Source organism: Rhinolophus ferrumequinum, chromosome 17 (genome assembly GCF_004115265.2).
Source record: "Rhinolophus ferrumequinum isolate MPI-CBG mRhiFer1 chromosome 17, mRhiFer1_v1.p, whole genome shotgun sequence".
NCBI classification, from domain to species: Eukaryota; Metazoa; Chordata; class Mammalia; order Chiroptera; family Rhinolophidae; genus Rhinolophus; species Rhinolophus ferrumequinum.
Genome location: NC_046300.1, coordinates 5,411,724 through 5,429,691, shown reverse-complemented (window position 1 = coordinate 5,429,691; position 17,968 = coordinate 5,411,724). Strand labels below are relative to the sequence as shown.

Below are 17,968 nucleotides of genomic sequence, written 5' to 3'. Positions count from 1 at the left end.
GCCGGGCCGGGGGCGGGGCGGGCCGCGATTGAAAGCGGCGGGTCCAGCGGGCTGGCGGAGAGCGCAGAGCCGCGGAACCGGCGAGCGAGCGAGCGAGCGGGAGCTGGAACCCCGCGGCCCCGGCTCCTTTCCGTTTCTCTCGGCGCCAGAGCTGGGTGCGCCAGGTAGGGTAAGCCCGTAGTGCCGCGGCCGCCGCCAGCCTTATCAGATTCTGACCCCCACGTCCCGAAGTCCCGTGGGCCCTCGAGTTCTGGGGAGCCCGGGCCAGGAGGGGCCAGGGCGTCTAGACAGCGCTGGCCAGGAGCTCCGGGAAACGGGAAGACAGCCCCAGGCGTCCCGCCTTTCTACCCCAGAAAAAGCACGCCCTGCATCGTGCTCCGTTCTCCTGCCCTTCCGTCCTTTTGGTCCGTCTTTCTGTCTGTGCCTCTGTCTTTGTCTCAGCCTCTCTGGCTGGATCATTGCCGGCCTGGGTTTTGTGGACCAGGTGCCTGGGCTGCCCGCCTCCGAGGTGCTGCCTCCCCTCCAGGTTCTGCCCTCGTCAGGCAGGGGTCCGGCCACCCCTGAGAGGCTCGTGGTCTTGACTGGTTTGGGCCTCAGCCCCCATCGGGTCCCTGTCCCCATCTGTGTTGGTCTTCAAGCTTGTCTCTCTCTCTCTCTCTCTCTCTCTCTCTCTCTCTCTCTCTCTCTCTCTCTCTCTCTCTCTCTCTCTCTCGTTTGCCTGGTGGAGCTGCTGCTTCTGGGGTCCCAGACCCCTGCCCTGACACCAGCAGTTTAACCTTGGAGAGCTGAGGGGGCAAAGTGAAGAGCCTCAGCCTCGGTAGTACCCAGGAAGTGGGGTCCTTGAATTAGTTGCTGCCCTTCTTCAGGCTCAGTCCCCCTCTCCTAGCTTCCCAAGCCTGCACGCTTGTGAGAGCCTGTGTGGAGCAGGTGTCCGGGAGGGCAACTGGGGCCCAAGTACTGGGGTGCAGAGTGGAAGACGGAGGGAAGGGTCTCTGAGCGCCAGGACCGGGGAACAGGGCCCTGAGGCTGAGGATGCGGGGACTGGAGATGAGGACTTTTTCTGCTTGGTTCTGAGAGAAAATGAAGGCAAAGTCTCAGACAGCGTTCCATGGAGAGCTAAGATGTTCAAAGTCTCACCTTGAGCACTGTTTTGAGTTTGGGACCAGATGAACCGCCCCCCACCCTGGACACACACATATACTCACATCTACTTTCCTTGTTGACTTAAGGCCTGTGGCCACTTCGGTGTCTCCCCCTGGAGCCAGCCTTTCCACTTTGCTGTCTAACTCCCAGGGCCTAGAGTCTCTATTACTTCCTCAGTCAGGGGGCTCTGGAGATGGCTTTTTAAGAACCAGTGCTCGCCTGGGCTCCAGTCTCCCTAGGAGTTGGAGACTAACTCCCCGTTAGAGACTTTTCTTCCCTATTTCCTGGTGGGTTCTCAGCCAGCAATGGCCCCTTTCAGGAACTCCAAGGCTGGATAGACGCTGGACCCCAAGTTTGTAACTCTGACCTGGTCTCTGCTGCAAAGGTGTTGACCTTGGGGTCCTGGGCGATTTGTGCAGGGTCTTGGACACTCTTCAATTCACAGCAGAATTGGTCTCCTGTTTGCTCGTCTCCCACCCTCCGCTGAGTTTGGGATGGGGCGCAGGGCTCATCTGCAGACCACCCAGGTCAGGGCAGGGCTGAGACACAGGAGCTTCTCAGCCTCGTTTGTGACACCACCTCTCGCTGGCTCCTGGGAGAGGGGCTTGGGGGAGGCAGAGTCAGAACGAGCAGCTGCCCTCAAGTTGCACTTCTCCCTGTCTGTCTGTCTGTCTCTCTCTGCAGGAGCTGGGCCACTTCTGATCTCTCTTCCTGTCTGTCCTTTCCTGCTCCCTGTTATCTCCTCTCTTTGCCTTTGCTGCTTCTACCCTCAACCCCTGGAGTCTCAGATCTGCTGGACCCATCCATCCCCTTTGGGGCCATGGGATCACTGCTTGGGCTCCTGGCACTGCTGCTGCTGTGGGGCGCCGGTGCTGAGGGCCCGGCCAAGAAGGTGCTGACCCTGGAGGGGGACCTTGTGCTGGGTGGGCTGTTCCCAGTACACCAGAAAGGCAGCCTGGCAGAGGAGTGCGGTCCCATCAATGAACATCGCGGCATCCAGCGCCTGGAGGCCATGCTTTTTGCGCTGGACCGCATCAACCGCGACCCACACTTGCTGCCGGGTGTGCGCCTGGGTGCACACATACTGGACAGCTGCTCCAAGGACACACATGCCCTGGAGCAGGCACTTGACTTCGTGCGTGCCTCACTCAGCCGAGGTGCCGACGGCTCGCGCCACATCTGCCCCGACGGCTCTTATGCCACCCACAGTGATGCTCCCACTGCCATCACCGGTGTCATTGGCGGCTCCTACAGCGACGTCTCCATCCAAGTACGTGGGGGCTGTTCAGATGGGGGCTGGAGAGGGAGGCCAGAGGCAGGGGCCCAGGTTTCCACTGAGCAGGGGTTCTAGGCTGCCATGCACTGGAAGAGGGACTAGAAGCTTCCTGTGAGGAGCTTTTTACAGAAGACTAAGGAAGTGCCCCTGTCATATCATGGGGGTCGATTTTTAGAGATTGTAGAGGGCAAACATCCCACTTCCAACACACATACACACACATCTGAGAAGCTTAATCAGGCCTCTCGAGTCAGAACTCCAGGTTTGAATCCTGCCTCACCCACTTACTGTCTGATTCTGGCCATTACTTCTCTCTTCTGTGCTTCAGTTTCCTCCTCATAAAATGGGACTCGTAACACTTGTCACTCTTAGAGTTGTGCAAATTTAATGAAATAATACATGCAAAGCATGTATCCAGGGCCTGGCAAGTCATAAGGGCATCGTCCATATTAGCTGCTATTATTATTAACCCATTTTATAGATAAGGAAACCGAGACGTGGAGAGAGGCAGGCCGCAAGTCAAAGCCCTTGCAAAGTGGAGACGGGAATCTAGGGCTCTCAGCCAAGGGCCTCCGAGTCTCAGATCATCTCCCTGTGGATAGGATAGGGGTAGTAGAAGCCAGAAGCAGCCCAGAGAAGAGTAAGGGGTGGGGGACCCAGAAGGAGGAGGGAGGAGGGTCGCCTAGGGTCTCCAGGGATGATTTAAAGGGTGGGAAGGTGAGGGAGCCAGCTCTCCCACAGGGTCAGGAGAGGGTACCGGCCCACCTGGTGTCTCTGGGCACACCTGGCTGCTTTAGTCCAGGTGGGGTCCTCCCCCTTCCTGATTGGGTCCCACCTCTTGCCCGGACCCTTACTTGCTTAGTGCCCAGCACAGGCTGCTGGAAGATGAGGCTCTAACTGGGTCAGGGTTTGGGGTTGCAAGGAGGGCCTTGGCTGGGGCCTCAGCTTCCTTTAGGAGACTGGCTCAGAGCATTGCTATCCGAGGCAGGGCCAGGACCCCTGACTGCGAATACTTCTCCAGGAGAAATTAAGCAGAAGTCTGAACAACGTAGGCAGCTTCTGGCGTGGGATGGTGGAAGCCTGCTCATCCTCCTACTGCAATGAATGAATTACTGGTCCTGCCAGTCCCAGCTGCTGGAGACAGCCAGTAGCGGTTTAGACAGGTGTGGCTGTGGCAGCATTTATATTGCAACCCTGGCTGGGGGCTGGGATGGGGGAGCAGCCTCTCACCTGCTGATGTCTTCAGGAGCCTCTGGGGTGCTTTCCCAGCATGCCCCTCTCCCTAGTTCTCTTTAGGACCCCATGCATTCATCTCCAGGAGTCCAGTTACCTCCCTGCCACCCCAAGTAGCCTGCCTCCTGCAGCAGGGCCAGCACCTCAGTATCAGTCTGCTTTTCTCTTGTCTGGGTCAAAACAAGGCCCCGCCCTTCATCCTTAGGCAGCACCTGCCTACTGACGAGTCCCGTTCATTCCTGCCTCTTCTCTTCCGCAAACCCCCATCCTCTTCCGTATGCCAGGCGCTGTGGCCTCACATGCACCATCATTTTTATGAAGGCAGGAATGAGAAACTGAGGCCCAGGGAGGTCTGCTGACTTGCCCGGGGGCACAGAGGTAGAAAGTATGGGAGGAGAGGGCATTGAGACTATCAGAGGAAGTGCCCCAGTTGCAAACACAGGACCTAGCTCCCACCTGCAGAACCTGAGCCTTGCCTGCTCTCACCTTCCCTCCATCCCACCGGGTCCGTGGCTGCACCTCACTCGTAGGGGCAGGTCCCAGCGACTTGAGGGTGGGCAATGGGCTGCCAGGCAGTCAGTGGTAAGCCGGAGCCCTGTTTATGGCAGGCTCAGGCATCCACTGGAGACCAGCCCTTGGGCTGGTCAGAGAGGGGGTCTGAGGGCCCCTCTCTGCCATGGGGCCCTCAGACCTGGGTCTTCCTAACGGGGTCCCTTTTCCTTCTTTCTGCATCAGTCCATCAGGATTGACTCTGGGGAAGGGTTACCCGCCCCAAACAGGTGGAGAGCGCCCTGAGCATCCCAGATGCCATCTGGTGCTTCTCTCTTCCCTGTGCAGCCAAGCACCAGCCTCTCTCAAACCCACAAGTTGGGCTTTTTCCCTTGGGTCCCCACTTTTGCTGCTGCCACGTGTCTGCAGCAGGACTGCAGAGAGTTTCAGGAGTGGTTCAGGACTCTGTGTCTCGGCCCTGGGTCTTTTCTCTCCCAGCCCTTGAGAAGGGGTGGAAAACTCCCTGTCACCAGGGGGAAGACACATCAAAACAGGATCGAGGTCTTTGGGGAGAGGGGGACGTCAGGGCTGACCACCTGGACACTTGATCCCAAGGTCCCAAAGCTGCGTCTCTGACCTTTGCCCTCTCCCCCTCTCCCCCAGGTGGCCAACCTCCTGCGGCTATTTCAGATCCCGCAGATAAGCTATGCGTCCACCAGTGCCAAGCTGAGTGACAAGTCCCGCTATGACTATTTTGCTCGCACAGTGCCCCCCGACTTCTTCCAAGCCAAGGCCATGGCCGAGATTCTCCGCTTCTTCAACTGGACCTATGTGTCCACTGTGGCGTCTGAGGGTGACTACGGCGAGACAGGCATCGAAGCCTTTGAGCTGGAGGCCCGCGCCCGCAACATCTGCGTGGCCACCTCAGAAAAGGTGGGCCGCGCCATGAACCGAGCCGCTTTCGAGGGCGTGGTGCGTGCCCTGCTGCAGAAGCCCAGTGCCCGCGTGGCCGTCCTCTTCACCCGGTCCGAGGACGCCCGCGAGCTCCTGGCTGCCACCCAGCGCCTCAACGCCAGCTTCACCTGGGTGGCCAGCGATGGCTGGGGGGCCCTGGAGAGCGTGGTGGCAGGAAGCGAGGGGGCCGCTGAGGGCGCCATCACCATCGAGCTGGCCTCCTACCCCATCAGCGACTTTGCCTCCTACTTCCGGAGCCTGGACCCCTGGAACAACAGCCGGAACCCCTGGTTCCGTGAGTTCTGGGAGCAGAGGTTCCGCTGCAGCTTCCGGCAGCGAGACTGCGCTGCCCACTCACTGCGGGCGGTGCCCTTCGAGCAGGAGTCCAAGATCATGTTCGTGGTCAACGCAGTGTACGCCATGGCCCATGCCCTGCACAACATGCAGCGCGCCCTCTGCCCCAACACCACCCGCCTCTGTGACGCCATGCGGCCTGTCAACGGGCGCCGCCTCTACAAGGACTTTGTGCTCAACGTCAAGTTCGATGGTAATGGTGCTGGCCAGTGTCCACCAGGCTGCTGGCCGTCCGAGGGTGAAAGGGAGCAGGTCCTCAGGTTCCATTATGTGGCTACGAAAACATAGCCTACAGCAAATCGGGGACTCACCCCAGGGGTTGGTGTCACAACCAGGACAGGGATCACGAGGCACAGGGGACTCCAGCTGGAGCCAGGACTAAGGTGCCACCTGCTGAGACCCTTCTGGAGAGTAGGCGTCTGGCCTGGTCCTGCACTTTGAGGGTCTCTGGGTCCTGCGTGGGCATTGCCTCTCTCTCCTGCCTGTTTAACATACAGGGCGAGGGACCACGAGACCTCCGGCCCCTTCTCAGGCAGCAAGACACCAGTGAGAGGCATTATGAGGCTGGGTGAGAGTGAGCAGCAGGATGACGTGCTGTTTTCTGGGAAAATTTCTATTCCTAATCTTGATTTTTCACTCGAGGTGGCCACAGCCTCTTCAACCCAAAAGTTATTTTAATACAATTTAAAATAAAAGTTCCAGTTTTAAGGAAAATGAATGCCTCAGCGTTATCACTGTGCTTCAGGAAGAATCTGTGGGAACAGTGGGAGAGGGTGCCAGGGATGACAAAGCTTGGAATGCTGGCCCAGGGTCAAGATGAATAGTCATCCGACAAGATTGATATTCTGAGTTCTGGGAGGATCAGGTCTGGTGGGCTGGCGCTGGAGCAGGGCTAAGCTCAGTGCGCAGGCTTGGTGGGATTTATGGTGGGGCTCGAGCTGGAGGGTGAGGACTTCAAGGCTGGGGGCGAGAGTAGCAGCTGTGGGGGCCCGTATGTAACTCCAGGCTGTGCCATTCACCACGGGCCTTACGTACGTCATCTGCTAGCTTGGACCCTGATTTCTCACTGGGACCCGGGACAACAGGGGTCCTGCCTCCTGAGCCTGGCGGGAAGACGTGGGGTTTACAAGAGCTGGGGGGTGGGAAGTAGAAGTGATTTGGAAGCTGCTTGCCAGGCATGTTCTGTGACCCTCGGTGATTTCAGTTGACTGCTGAGATTGGCATTCAGCTGGCACTGGGATGGCGCTGGCACTGTCATTGATAGGATTACGTGGAGCCAGGACTGGACCTGAGGCTGAGTCTGGCTTTGGGGGTCTCCTTGTGAAGTTTGGGGCACAGGATGTGGTATGTGTTGTGATACAGTTGGGGTCTAGGGTCTGGGTTGGAAGGTATTGGAGACTATAAGGCTGGGTTTGGGGGATACATGGTTGGAGGTGAATGTGGCTTTAGGTTTGGGGAGATGCCTAGGCTTTGGGGCTTAGAGTCGGGGTTTATTGTAGCCTCTCATTTAGAAAAACGGCTGGGGGTAAGGCCAGCTTTAGTGTGGAGGTGACAGAAGGACGAGGAGAGGGCTGAGCTCTGGGGTTTGGGGTCCATGTTAGGGTGAAGGTTGAGGCCACGTCAGGATGGTCCTCCAGTCTAACCCTCTCTTCCTTCCATCCGCCGCCCAGCGCCCTTCCGCCCGGCTGACACGCACAGTGAGGTCCGCTTCGATCGCTTTGGTGATGGCATTGGTCGCTACAACATCTTCACCTACCTACGGGCAGGCAGTGGGCGCTACCGTTACCAGAAGGTGGGCTACTGGGCAGAAGGCCTGCGCCTGGACACCAGCCTCATCCCGTGGGCCTCACCCTCAGCCGGGCCCCTGCCCGCCTCTCGCTGCAGTGAGCCCTGCCTCCAGAATGAGGTGAAGAGTGTGCAGCCGGGCGAGGTCTGCTGCTGGCTCTGCATCCCCTGCCAGCCCTATGAGTACCGGCTGGACGAATTCACCTGCGCCGACTGCGGCCTGGGCTACTGGCCCAACGCCAGCCTGACGGGCTGCTTCGAGCTGCCCCAGGAGTACATCCGCTGGGGCGACGCCTGGGCCGTGGGCCCCGTCACCATCGCGTGCCTGGGCGCCCTGGCCACCCTCTTCGTGCTGGGCGTCTTCGTGCAGCACAACGCCACGCCAGTGGTCAAGGCCTCGGGCCGGGAGCTCTGCTACATCCTGCTGGGAGGCGTCTTCCTCTGCTACTGCATGACCTTCGTTTTCATCGCCAAGCCATCCACGGTGGTGTGCACCTTACGGCGCCTCGGTCTGGGTACCGCCTTCTCCGTCTGCTACTCGGCTCTGCTCACCAAGACCAACCGCATTGCACGCATCTTCGGGGGGGCCCGGGAGGGAGCCCAGCGGCCGCGCTTCATCAGTCCCGCCTCGCAGGTGGCCATCTGCCTGGCGCTGATCTCCGGCCAGCTCCTCATCGTTGTAACCTGGCTGGTGGTGGAGGCGCCGGGCACAGGCAAGGAGACCGCCCCTGAGCGGCGGGAGGTGGTGACATTGCGCTGCAACCACGGTGATGCAAGCATGCTGGGCTCGCTGGCCTACAACGTGCTTCTCATCGCGCTCTGCACGCTCTACGCCTTCAAGACCCGCAAGTGCCCCGAAAACTTCAACGAGGCCAAGTTCATTGGCTTCACCATGTACACCACCTGCATCATCTGGCTGGCCTTCCTGCCCATCTTCTATGTCACCTCCAGCGACTACCGGGTGAGCTGGCCATCACAGCGGCGGGGGATGGGGCACTGGGCCTTCTGTTTCCTGGTACCTCGTTTAATCTTCTGATAACTCGGAGACTCCAACAGGTTAAATGCTCACCCTGGGGTACACAGCTTGTGGTGGCCCAGCTGGGACTGGACCGCAGAGAAAGGTGGGAAGGCTGAGTGGGGCCTGGGGAAACCGACTGGGTCGGGGAGGAGTTACAGGGAGCTGAGAAGAGACGGCAGGACTCAGATGTCATCCCCTAGTTTGGGAGGGGATGGGGGTGTAAGCTATGTCCAAATGAGCAGAGGCTCGGTTCTGTCCCACTGCGAGGTTGGCTGTAGAAAGGGAGACCTCATCTCTGCTCCAGGAGTTCCTGGGCTAGTGGGTGACCAGGGGATTGGCTAAAGAACCAAGTCAGGAAATGCTAGTGACTGGTTTAGGTTGACAAAAGGCCCCAGTGGGTGTAGAGATGAGAGGGTGTGTTTGTGGTGGTGTGTGTGTGTAGAGAACCAGGAAGGGCTTCTTGGAAGAGGAGTCCTGGAACTGGGCTCTGCAGGACAGACAGGTTTAAGTACATGGGGGCGGATGACTGGAGCAGAGGGTGTGCATTGAGGAGAGAAGGCAAATGGAGGAGGAAGTGAAAGTAGACAGCTGGAATGGGAATGGCAGGACTACAGAGTGATGCAGCTCCAGAAGGTACCATGCTCTGATGTCCCTTGGAGCCATGCAGTGTGGCATGGTGCCCCCTGGGGCACTGCAACTCTGGGGTTGAGAGATGAAACCACGGAAGGCAGAGAAGGTGAAGCAAAGGGGGAGGAGAGCTGGGGTACAGGGCTGGAAGGGTAAAGCAGGTGAATACTGGACCCCAGTTGGTGGCTTCCAAGCTAAGTTCCAGCTGACACTGAGTGTTGCAGTGGGTCTCAGCTATAAGGAGCAATGGCTGCTCCAGATGGGATGATAGGGAAGGCTTCTCTGAGGAGGTGACAGATGAGCTGGCCTCTGAACGATAAAAGGGTCATCTGGGTGGATCCTCAGGACTCTGGAGTAAATTCCGTGGCTCTCCCCATTTTACAGACGAAGACATGGAGACTCAGAGAGTCTAAGGTCACTCAGCTTGGGAGTGTAGAGCAGGGTCTGAACTGACAATCTTAACAATTAAAGGAACAGGAAAATCAAGGCAAGAGCCCCTGCCAAGGCCCTTTCCCCCAGGACAGAGGTATGGTGGGCAGTGCTGGGGGCCAGGGAGGCTGAGCTTGGCTGCTCTTGCACCTGCTGGGCCACCTGCCTGGGTGGCAGAGGCCAGAGCTGGGGAGGGAATGCTCTGACTCAGCCTGCATTTGCATATGATTTGCATTTGCATGCCAATCACAGGCAGCTAAGGCCTCACCTGGGACATACCTACAGTTCCCACACATGCATCTGCAACACATACACATGCATGCACAAACACACACGCCTGGACACATATGCCTGCAGACACATACATGTATTCCTACACTCACATGTGCACACATTGGCACACCTGGCACACACCCACGTCTTCCCACCTACATATGCATCCCATACTTGCACACACGTACCTGCACACTCTGCCCCCTACACACACACCCACAAGGTAAACAGTCGGACAATTAAGTTCACGAACTCATCCTAGAAAAAGTGCTACATACCTCATGGCTGAGTATCACTACAGTCACCTTTGAAGCACTCCCCTGCAGAAGCTATGCACCGATGCCAGCGCCTAGTCCACCCTTCAAAGCAATTTTGGAATTCTTTCTGGAATGGCCATCAGAGCTGTCATCGTATTACCCTTGATGTTCTGAATGTCATCAGAATGTCTTCCTTTCAATATTTCCTTTGTCTTTGGATAAAGAAAGAAGTCACTGGGGTCCAGATCAGGTGAGTAGGGAGGATGTTCCAATACAGTTATTTGTTTACTGGCTAAAAGCTCCCTCACAGACAGTGCCGTTTGAGCTGGTACATTGTCGTGATGCAAGAGCCATGAATTGTTGGCGAAAAGTTCAGGTCGTCTCACTTTTTCATGCAGCCTTTTCAGCATTTCCAAATAGTAAACTTGGTTAACTGTTTGTCCAGTGGGTACAAATTCATAATGAATAATCCCTCTGATATCAAAAAAGGTTAGCAACATCGGTGCAACAAGTTCACAAACTTAATTGTCAGACCTCGTATACATGCACTTCCACACAAGCACTCCATACCTGCATGCCTGTACACACACACACACACACACACACACACACACACACACACACACCTGCACACACACCCCACATGCACAAGCTCCCCTGCATGTTCACCGCCACAGCTGGAACTTCGGTCTCCCTGGGAAGACGCTCCAGGGGCTGATGCTGGCACTGTGCCCAAGCTTCCTAGAAACCCCGTGGGGCTTGGCGAATGGACCAAGGCCCAGTGTTGGATGCTTACTGTCCCCCCCACCCTCCCCCACATCCTGGGCGGGGCTTCCTGGGTCAAGCCCAGGCCTGTGGGCCAGGCTCACTCGTGACCGCCCCCTGCAGGTGCAGACCACCACCATGTGTGTGTCCGTCAGCCTCAGCGGCTCGGTGGTGCTCGGCTGTCTCTTCGCGCCCAAGCTGCACATCATCCTCTTCCAGCCACAGAAGAACGTGGTGAGCCACCGTGCACCCACCAGCCGCTTCAGTAGCGCCACCACCAGGGCCAGCTCCAGCCTCGGCCAAGGTTAGCGTCCACCCTAAGCTCTTCCCCACCTCTGCGCCTCCCCACCTGCTCCTCCGCATGGGGGCCGCTGCCTGGGTTGCTGAGATTCCTTGGCTGGGGACTGTGCCCCTAGATGAGGCTGGACAGGAGAGGCGGGGCTTGGGGAGCCTCCTTCTGCAGCCCTGCCGCCTTTGCTTCCAGCCCTCTATGCAGGACCTTGGGGTCGTGTCCCAACTTCTGGCTTCCTTTTCCTAGGGTCTGGCTCCCAGTTTGTCCCCACTGTTTGCAATGGCCGCGAGGTGGTGGACTCAACAACATCATCACTTTGAGGACCCCAGACCCCTGCCTCAGTACAGCTGCTGCCCGGAACCCCGTGCAGACACATGTCCAGAGCCAGGAGGAAGCTGGCTGGAGCACTGCAATAACGCCAACCCCACACCCGCCCCCAAAACCACTTACCCACCTACTTACTCCCACCTTTCAGAGTCAGAAGGCAGGGTCCTTGGCCAGGGAGCCTCTGCAACGGCCACCAACTGCCCTTACAGTGTGTCCCCTCCTTGCCAGGCCCCGGACTCAGAAGGGAATGAGCCAAAGTCCACCTGGGCTCGGCACAGGGTGGCCAAGGACTGCAGACCCCGAACCCCAGTCAACAAAGGTGCTTCCAGCCCCGTCCCTCCCCCCTCCTTGGGCCTTTCAAATTTTTTATGTAAGTTATTCTGGGATGGGGAGGGGGTCGTTATGGGGGCTGTCCCTCCCCCTGCACAGTAGTTTGTCCTGTGGTTTATTTTGTATTATCTGTAAATAAAGTGTCTTTATTTTAAAAAATCACTCCTGGCCCGTGACGCAGGGAGGTCCGTCACGGCAGCCACAGCCTCGTAACCTCCATGCTGCCATTTTGTTGTCTCTGCTCTGTGCCTGATGTTAGGACCTGGTGGCCACCAGCTCCAGACCCAGCCCTGCCTGGTGGGGACACAGAAATGAATGAGCCATCTTCTTTTAAAGGAGCCACTTCAGACTAGCCAGGGGGCGAAGGCAGGAGGCTTATGTGCACGCAGGCTCATCTGGCATCCAGTGGAGGAGCTGGGTGGTGTGGGCAATGGGGCAGGTGGGGCAGCTGACTGTGCCCCGGGAACTGTGGGCTTTGCCTCGGCGGGCCTGTCTGGCACTTGGAGGAGCCATTTGTCAGCGTGGAGTCAGGCTGAGCATTTGGTGTGAGGGAACCCAGAAGAGACATGGGGAGGACCAGGTGGTGTGTACGAAGCCAGAAAGAGCTTGTGAGAAGGAGGAGATGAGCAGGGAGGGCAGAGACTGGGCAGGGGAGAGGCGATCGGTCCAGGAGAGATGGGAGAGGGCGCCTTGCTCCAGTCCCTGGAGGAGGGGGGACCTGGTGGTAGGATCCTGTAGACCAGTGCCCTTGGGCATCCTGCCTGTGTGAGGCCTGGGGCTCACCAGCAGAGGGCGCAGAGGTACAGTCTTGGCCACATGGCTCGTCAGGCCACCACCGCCCTTTCTGTGACCTTTCAGGCAGTGGGCACCAACCCCAAACAGGACCAGAAAGACCTGCCCGCTTTGGGGAGTCCCCAGATTACCGTATCTCAGAGGGACAAGGTCCTGCCATGGGAGACAGGCAGGCCAGGGACATTTGTCATTTTTAAGTGAACCCTTTTGCATCGACCTATAGGCAGGAGAGGCTGTGGAAATTAGGGTTAACAACTAACAACATGAAAACAGAAAACTGAAAAGCAAATTGCAGGAGTGGCTCTTCCTCGCCAGCCAATATTTATATAGAATATATATTCTATATAAAATATAGAATGCCCACTGAAATTTGAATATCATAAACTATGAATAATTTTTTAGTATAAGAATGTCCCATGTAATACTTAGGACATACTTAGACTGAAAAATTTTGTTGTTTATCTAACATTCAGGTTTAACGGGGCACCCTGTGTTTTCATTTGCTAATTTTGGCAACCTTACTGGGGTGTGTCTATTCCAGATCCCTGGTCCGAATGACCCAAGCCTGGGTGCAGCCCGCAGCAGCCGGACCCGGGAGCACTGTACCCCATGGGATTCGCAGCAGTGCTGTTCCCTGCCCCAGCCTGAGGACAGGCCAAGATGGGACTCTGATCCCCTCAGAGCTGAAAAGCCACGCCCTTCCGCATGGTTCAGGGGAATTTTCCTTAAAATGTAATAATAATTTTTTAACTTTTTTTTTTAAAGTGTGTTTTTCCAGGACCCATCAGCCAGCTCCAAGTCAAGTGGGTGAGGGCGCAGCTCACAAGGGCCCATGCGGGATTGAACTAGCAACCTTGTTGTTAAGAGCACCACGCTCTAACCAACTGAGCTAACCGGCCACCCCAATAATAATTTTTTAAAGGTGATGATTAACATGGTTCACAGCCAGAAAGGGAGGAACAAAAGGTATTCAGTGAAGAATCTCTTTCTATCCTTGCCACCCATCTAGGCGGTAGGACCCTGGACCCTGTAGGAAACTTTGCCCCTCAGCTTCTTTCATACCAGAACACTCTCCATTCTTCCCACGCACCCTGGCTGCCCTGCTTCTTCTCTTGGTGTGGGGGTGACAGGAAATAGAGAGGAAAGGAGGGTTTCCTGAGGGTATCAAAGCCCTCTGAAAATGTCCCCGCCCCAACCTCCTGCAGAAAAAGGAAAGGAGCCTACCACTCCTGCCTGGGCCACTAAAGATGGATGTTCTTAGTCTGGGGCAGAGGGGCTGGGTCTGGAGAAAGCAGAAGAAAGGTGGGGGGTTAGAGGGAAGTAAAAACTGGGAGGGTGCAAAGGGAGGGCAGAGGGAAATGAGATAGAAAGTAAAACATGGAAGATTTAAACCTTGACGGTTCTCACCAAAACGTCAGGTTTGGGCTTTGTTTGTTTTTTAAGAAAAATCACTTTATTTTTTCTGTAATAACAATATATGCTCCCTATCAATAGTGTAAGCATTGCAGAAAAGTACAAAAAGAAAATAAAAGTATTACCTCCAGTTTCATCATTCAAATATAACCATCATTATCATTTCTGGTATAGCCTCTTAGATTTCTATGCATTTTTACAGATAGAAGGAGAGAGAGAAATACTTCCATAAAAATGGAATCATGCCATCTGTCTATTTTTTCGGTGAAGACAATTTAATTTTACTTGATTCTAATTGAAGAAAATGAATCTGAAATGATACTGAAGAATTCTTGAACTTCACATACATTTCTTCATCACAAAAGATATTCTCCCTCCCACCCCACCCGCCGAGAGCCCTGTTTAAGAAAAGAGACAGAGTGACATCTGGAGGCAAACATTCCTTTAGTCTCAGGGAATCTGAGGAGAGTTTGAGACATTGTCAACCTTCTTGCTCCATGAACAGAAGGCAGTGATCCAGGCCCTCCAGCTGCACACTACATCTGGTCCTGGGGGTAGTTTACTGTCTGGCCTGTGAGTTACGCACTGTACCCAACAATGGGAGCCAGGCAGACACCCACAGGTGCTAGGTAACTTCTCTCTGCTGGTACGGCCTGCACTCACATCAGTTCCCCATCCTCAGGGATGAAGCATGAGAAGCTGCATCTGGGTCTCTGAGAGCCCTGGGGCCCGGGGCTCCCTGCTCGGGATCCCTTCTCCAAGCAAAATAACCTTGAGGCTGGGCAGCCTCTTGTTCTGTGAGTTTGATTCACAAAATCTGAGACTCACTCTGGCAGCCTTGCAGCACCATGTTTTTTATTAACCACATTTTCATTGTAGACCGTATCAATTGATTCCTTGTGGAGAAATTGAGAAAATGGCATTAGTTAGTGTTCATTCTCGAGTTTTATCATGCTTAAATTATTCTGTAACAGTAAGTAATTCTTTAATATTCATTCTATATCTAATGTATTTGCAGGTCTCCGCCATTCCTTAAACTTCAGTTTCCCTGATCCTGGGTTCTAATCTTCCTGTGTGGCTGGACCTTTCTCTACCTGCCCTGTCCCCTGCCCTCCTCTGCACTCTGAGGCTTACCAATCAGCTGGTAATACCTCTTGGTTTGCCCAGGTCAGACCTAGTTCGCATCCCCATCACCAGGTACGAATCACGTGAGCTGAATGGGGATGTATAACCTCTGCTGGGAAGGGCTTAACTCGGAGGTTTCCAAACCGTGACCACCCATTGAGTTCCAGGGCCCGGGGCTCTCCTCAAACCCAATCAAAGCAGAACCTCTAGCTGGGCCGAGGCATCGGCATTTGTTGTATCTCAGGGGATTCCACTGTCCAGTGTAGGCTGACAATCAGAGTCAAACCCTTGCCGGACCATGTTTTAAACACCTCTCACTACAAGAGTAGCACCTACCAGTCTGGTCTTGTTCAGCATGCACACCTACCTAACTCATTTCCTACCACTCACTGCTGTGGGGAGGGGGAGGAGAGAGCTGTGTCTGACGGGGGTCCCTTTTCCAAGGTACCTGGCTGCATCACTGCCACCTGCAGCTACTAGAGGTGATGGGTGTCAGGCTGATCCCCGAATCTGCACATCTGCCACAGCTGTTCTGGAGACACCTCCCCTGAACCCTAACCACATACGTGCGTGTACACGCACAGGGGCCTGAGGGAGGGAAAGCCTGACCCAGCTGCGAGGCCCATGAAGACCTCTGACCCCTGGACACCTCCACACTGGTCCTCCCACCTCTTGTGCAAGGCCACCCATCGCAAAACACTGGGGAGGGTCATGGACCTCAGACTTCTGGGATGCAGGTTCAGAGACAAGCACCTGAGGGACGCTGGCTGAGAGGAAGGGACCTTGGGCGTGGACGACAAAGCAGAGACTGAGAGATCATGTACAGAGCTGGCTGAGCCATAGATGCCAAGAGATGGCAGGAGACTCAGCAGAGCAGACACCATCAGCACCACTCAAGGCGGGCCAAGCAGAGGGTGTGGCAGCCTGTGGAAGGCGGGGACAGCGAGGGGATCTTGGGGGGAGGCCAGCGCAGCTGCTCTTGAAGATGTGGTAGGATTCAGAGGCTGCATCCCCAAACCAGTGACCTCCAAGGGCAGAGGGACAGCCCTTCCTCCTGCCCACCCCTAGTTCTCCTCTGCTTGTTTCCCCACCCTCGCACCCTGCTCTCTCTCCCCTCCCCACCCTATGCCTGGTTCTCCCAGGAAGCGGCCAGCAGAGGGGAGGGAAGCCTTGTCTCTCAGCCCCCAGGGAGGGAAGCAGCAGGCAGAGCTGCTGCTCCTCAGCTCCTGTCCTGGCCTCCCCCAGGGGCTGGCTCTAGCTGGCTGTCCCCCAGTGCGGCACAGTGCCTGTCCTGCTGTTGCTCAGGTGGGGTGCCCTGTCCTCCTGGCTCCCTGCCCAGAGCTGCAGTGGCCCCGAGGGCCCTGCCAAGCACAGCCTGTGGAACCCTGGCCTTCCTAGCTGGCTCTGGCTGCAGCCAGACTCTCTGGTGTCCTACCCTGAATGGAGATGTGTGCGCAGGGGCTACAGGAAGTTAAAGCCCAGGGCCTACCCAACCCCACTCGTGGAGGGCGCAGGGATCAGGCTGGCTGAAGTGGCTGAGCCTGACCTGGGCCCTGCAGTCTCTTTGGGGTACAAGTTTGCAGTAGGAGCGAGGGCCTAGGGTGGATTGCCCTGGGATGGACAATAGACCATGCAAGGGAAACATTTTGGGGTGGAAAGCAGGAAGGTTAGGGGCCAATCCCTCGTCCATGGGCTAATTTCCAAAGGGCGAGACTGAGTTCAGGGAGTGTCTTTATTAGAAGACAGATCCAGTCTCCTTGGCCCCCCCAGCGCCCTAGGCCATGAGGATTTCGATGTCCAGCTCCAGCCTGCTGGCTCTGACCTCATAGCGGCCCTGGATCAGGCCTCGGGTTTGGCTGGCGTGCCAGCGCCAGTGAGACTGGATGGTGCAGGCCGCTTGGCGTGCCTGGAGAAACCATCTGCGGGCCTGCCACATGCGAACGTGTGCCTGTACCTTCACCACTGCCCACTCCTGGCAGGTGTAGAGTCTTAGTGCCAAGCGCCGTCTTTGCTCCAGCATCTTGGCCTGCATGGACCTCCACCAGCACTGGATGGCCCAGGCCCTGAGTGCCGCGTGCAGTAACGTCTGGCGCACCACCTTGCCACGCCACCATGACTGAATCTTTACGGCTGCCTTTTCTAACTGATCGGGGGAGGAAGAACACACAGACGCTCAATGGAGGACCCTCTTACTCCGAGCTCCACCTCTGGTGCGGGAGGAAAGGGGGCCTAGTCCTGGTGGCCCTGACCTCTCATTTCTAGGCCCCGTCCATCTTATTTTCAGGCCTCTACTCACCCTTAGACACTGCTCATTATCCTCTGGGCAGACCCATCCTGTACTGGCCTTAATCAAATTTTGTGTATCCATGGCCCTGGTCTTTAGAGTCTATTCATGTATCAGTTAGGCCACCCTAGTCTTCAGCCCCACCCTCAACTGTTAGTCACCCCCATCTCTAGGCTCCGCCCACCTGCACACAAGGCTACTCTTATCAGGTCCTGTCCATACACATTTTAGCCACATCTCTCTTTTTCACCTCTTCCCATGCTTGTGTCTCTTCTTGGATTAACCAGTCTCCTTATTTATTGATTCCTAGCATTTTGGGGGGCCCTGCCATTATCTTTTTTCATCACATTGAATATTTTGTACCAATCCCTTCTGGCCTGCAAAGTGTCTGTTGAGAAATCAGCTGACAATCTTATGGGAGCTCCCTAATAAGTTACTAGTTGCCTTTCTCTTGCTGCTTTTAAGATTTTTTCTTTGTTTTTAGACTTTGCCATTTTAATTATAATGTGTCTTGGTGTGGACCTGTTTGAGTTCATCTTGTTTGGGACTCTTTACATTTCCTGGACTTGTAGGTCTATTTCCTTTACCAGGTTACAAAGTTTTCAGTCGTTATTTCCTCAAATAGGTTCTCAATCCTTTGCTTTCTCTCTTCTCTTTCTGGATGTGAATGTTGTTTTCTATGATGTGAATGTTGTTACACTTGATGTTGTCCCAGAGGCCTCTTAAACGTTCCTCATTTTTTTGGATTCTTTTTTCTTTTTGCTGTTCAGATTGTGTGTTTTCTGCTACCTTGTCTTCCAAA

General features: G+C 55.7%; 2 protein-coding genes across 2 annotated transcripts; one reads left to right on the top strand and one right to left on the bottom strand.

The window, feature by feature from the left end:
* Positions 1–62: 62 nt before the first annotated feature.
* GRM2 (glutamate metabotropic receptor 2) lies at positions 63–12,259 on the top strand. Its single transcript, XM_033131450.1, has 6 exons — positions 63–164; positions 1,828–2,413; positions 4,805–5,642; positions 7,120–8,195; positions 10,727–10,907; positions 11,142–12,259. Exons 2-6 carry the CDS (start codon positions 1,964–1,966, stop codon positions 11,213–11,215), a joined length of 2,619 nt encoding a protein of 872 aa, XP_032987341.1. The 5' UTR covers positions 63–164; positions 1,828–1,963; the 3' UTR covers positions 11,216–12,259.
* A 4,348-nt stretch (positions 12,260–16,607) lies between these two features.
* Positions 16,608–17,250, bottom strand: IQCF6 (IQ motif containing F6). The gene is made up of 2 exons (XM_033132834.1): positions 17,179–17,250; positions 16,608–17,025 (listed from the first exon to the last, which is right to left on the bottom strand). The coding sequence occupies exons 1-2, from the start codon at positions 17,248–17,250 to the stop codon at positions 16,657–16,659; spliced, it is 441 nt and encodes a 146-aa protein (XP_032988725.1). The 3' UTR covers positions 16,608–16,656.
* Positions 17,251–17,968: the final 718 nt, after the last annotated feature.